This window comes from Corvus kubaryi, unplaced genomic scaffold (genome assembly GCF_017639235.1).
Source record: "Corvus kubaryi isolate FWS band 111438036 unplaced genomic scaffold, C.kubaryi_AGA036_p1.0 split1-37355, whole genome shotgun sequence".
NCBI classification, from domain to species: domain Eukaryota; kingdom Metazoa; phylum Chordata; class Aves; order Passeriformes; family Corvidae; genus Corvus; species Corvus kubaryi.
Window position 1 is genome coordinate 3220094 of NW_024582078.1, and position 2237 is coordinate 3222330.

General features: G+C 56.2%; 1 protein-coding gene across 1 annotated transcript in view; it reads left to right on the forward strand.

The window, feature by feature from the left end:
- Nucleotides 1-2237, forward strand: part of MAPKAPK2 (MAPK activated protein kinase 2) — a 27624-nt gene continuing 25387 nt past the window's right edge. Inside the window, exons 1-2 of the mRNA XM_042013326.1 lie at nt 1-60; nt 1928-2156. Of these exons, the coding sequence (XP_041869260.1) occupies nt 1-60; nt 1928-2156 (289 nt within the window). The remainder of the gene's footprint in view (nt 61-1927; nt 2157-2237) is intronic.

A 2237-nucleotide genomic window follows, 5' to 3' on the forward strand; every position in this document is an offset into this window, starting at 1 on the left:
ATGTCCCAGCTCCAGGGGGCCCAGGCTGTGACGGAGGAGCCAGTGCGGCCCTCGCCTCGGGTGAGTAACCAAGGAGGATTCCATGGGAAACCCAGGACCCGAGGCTCCCAAACTGTGCCTCCTCTGGACTGATGTTTATCTTTGAAATAGCTGAAGGGTCGGGTTACAAAGCAAATATGAATGAAACTAAAGGAAACGGAGCAACGAAATGGGTCAATCATTCTCCTTTGACCAGATTCCTCTGTGGAGAAAAACTTGGCTCAAAAGGCTCCGTTCCCCAGACGTGCTGAGGCGAGCCCAAGCAAGGGGATGCCAAAGGTGGGAAAACCCCGCAGAGCAGCAGCTTTGAAGCAGCTTTGATCTGTTGTTACAGGGTCTGTTGGATTTAACTCCCACCCTGCAAAGCCCCTTGGGGTGAAGGATGCAGGATTAAATTCTGGGAGATGCTGCGAGTCCCAGAATGAATCCATTTTCCAAGTGGGAAATGTTCTTGCAGCCAACGCTTAGCCGGGAGCAGGCGGAGGCCTCTGCTGCTCTCCACGTTTCTCAGGGAAACTCAGGACTCAGTGAGATGCACTGGGAGCTCGACAAGTTTTATTTATAAAGCTGCCAGCGCCTGGTGTAGGTTTACTCACTCTCCCATCTGGTGACTGTCACTGCCACCTCCTGACAGATGCTCAGCCTCTTGCTGCTAATGACATACTTTGATTAGCTGGATCCGCTGCTTCACCCCGCTATTGATCAGCCACGGGGTAAGAACTGCCTGTGTAAAACCAGGAGCAGTTTTATTGCTTTGATTAAAAAAAAACCTGAGAAGATTTTATTGATCTCAGAAGGTGCTGAGGTGGCAGAGCAGATGCCTCCTGCTCCGGGGTGGCCTTGCCTGTGTGTAGGGACATACAGAGGCCACAGCTTGCCCTTCCCTGTCCTGACCTTCACTGTCCTGTCCCTTTTTAGGACCTGGATTCTTCTTTCTTGTGGTGGCAGCTGCTTGTGGAGGACATGGTGTAGATCCTGTGTACCATGATGTTCCTTCATCCCTTCCCCAGGGCACACTCCCTGCCTTTTGCGGCAGAGCTGGGTAAGAGGGATGGATGTCAAAAACCACATGTTCTGTACTTAGAAAACAGGGACTATCAGTGTGCTTTTTGTATCCATAAATGAAATATCTTGATTTCCTGTGGCGCTCTAGCAGAAGCAATGTTCATTGGATTTTACTGGATGTCAGGCAGCTCAAGGGCAGGTTGCACTTTGGAGCGGATCTCTTCTCTTTTAGCCTCATCTCTGTTGGATTCTGGGATGAACGTGGAAATAGGGGTTAATTTGTTATCATCAGGACAGGATTTACTCTTTTTGGACTGGATTCCCATCCCCTGATGCTCTGTGTGCTGTGGTGTTGGTTCCCTCTCTTGTCTTCCTGGGCAGTGGTTGTAGATGGAGCGGTGGTGGGTGAGGTGCTGGACACCAGCGCTCACCCAATGCTCAGAGCAGCCCTTTGTCACCTTGGGATGCTCTCGGGACAGCGAGGAGATGCCAGGTGCAGGGGGGACACTGGTACTGCTTGAATCATACAAACATAGAATGGTTTGGGTTGGAAGAGGACTTTGAAGATCATCTCATTCCACCCCTTGCCATGGGCAGGGACACCTTCCACTATCCCAGGTTGCTCCAAGCCCCATCCAACCTGGCCTTGGACAGTGCCAGGGATGGGACATCCACAGCTTCTCCGAGTACCCTGTGCCAGGGCCTCATCACCCTCACAGAGAAGAATTTTTTTCTTAATATCCAATCTAAACCTTCTCTCTTTGAACGTGAGCCCGCTCCCCCTTGTCCTGTCGCTCCACGCGCTTGTGAACAGTCTTTCCTGTTGTCACTGGGGGGTCACCGGCAACGCTGCGACCTGTTGCCATCCCACCGCCGGCTTCAGGGGAGCGGAGACGCGCTCGCTGGCAGGGCCGGGGGTCACCCGTACCCCCGGGGCACCATCTCCCCCCGGCGCCCCTCGGGCAGCGGCGGGGCCGGTCCGGCGGGCGCAGGCTCAGCCCCGGGGCCGCCCCGCCCCGTCCCTCCCCCGGCGGCCGGGGCGCTGACATCAGAGCCGGGCCGGCGGGAGGAGAAGGAGGAGGAGCCGCCGCCGCACCGGAGCCATCGCTCTTGTCGGGGCCGGGGCGCACCGGCGGGGGGCGGCGGCGGCGGCGCTGCTGCTTCACCCCCCGCACCCCCGGCCCATCCCGCGC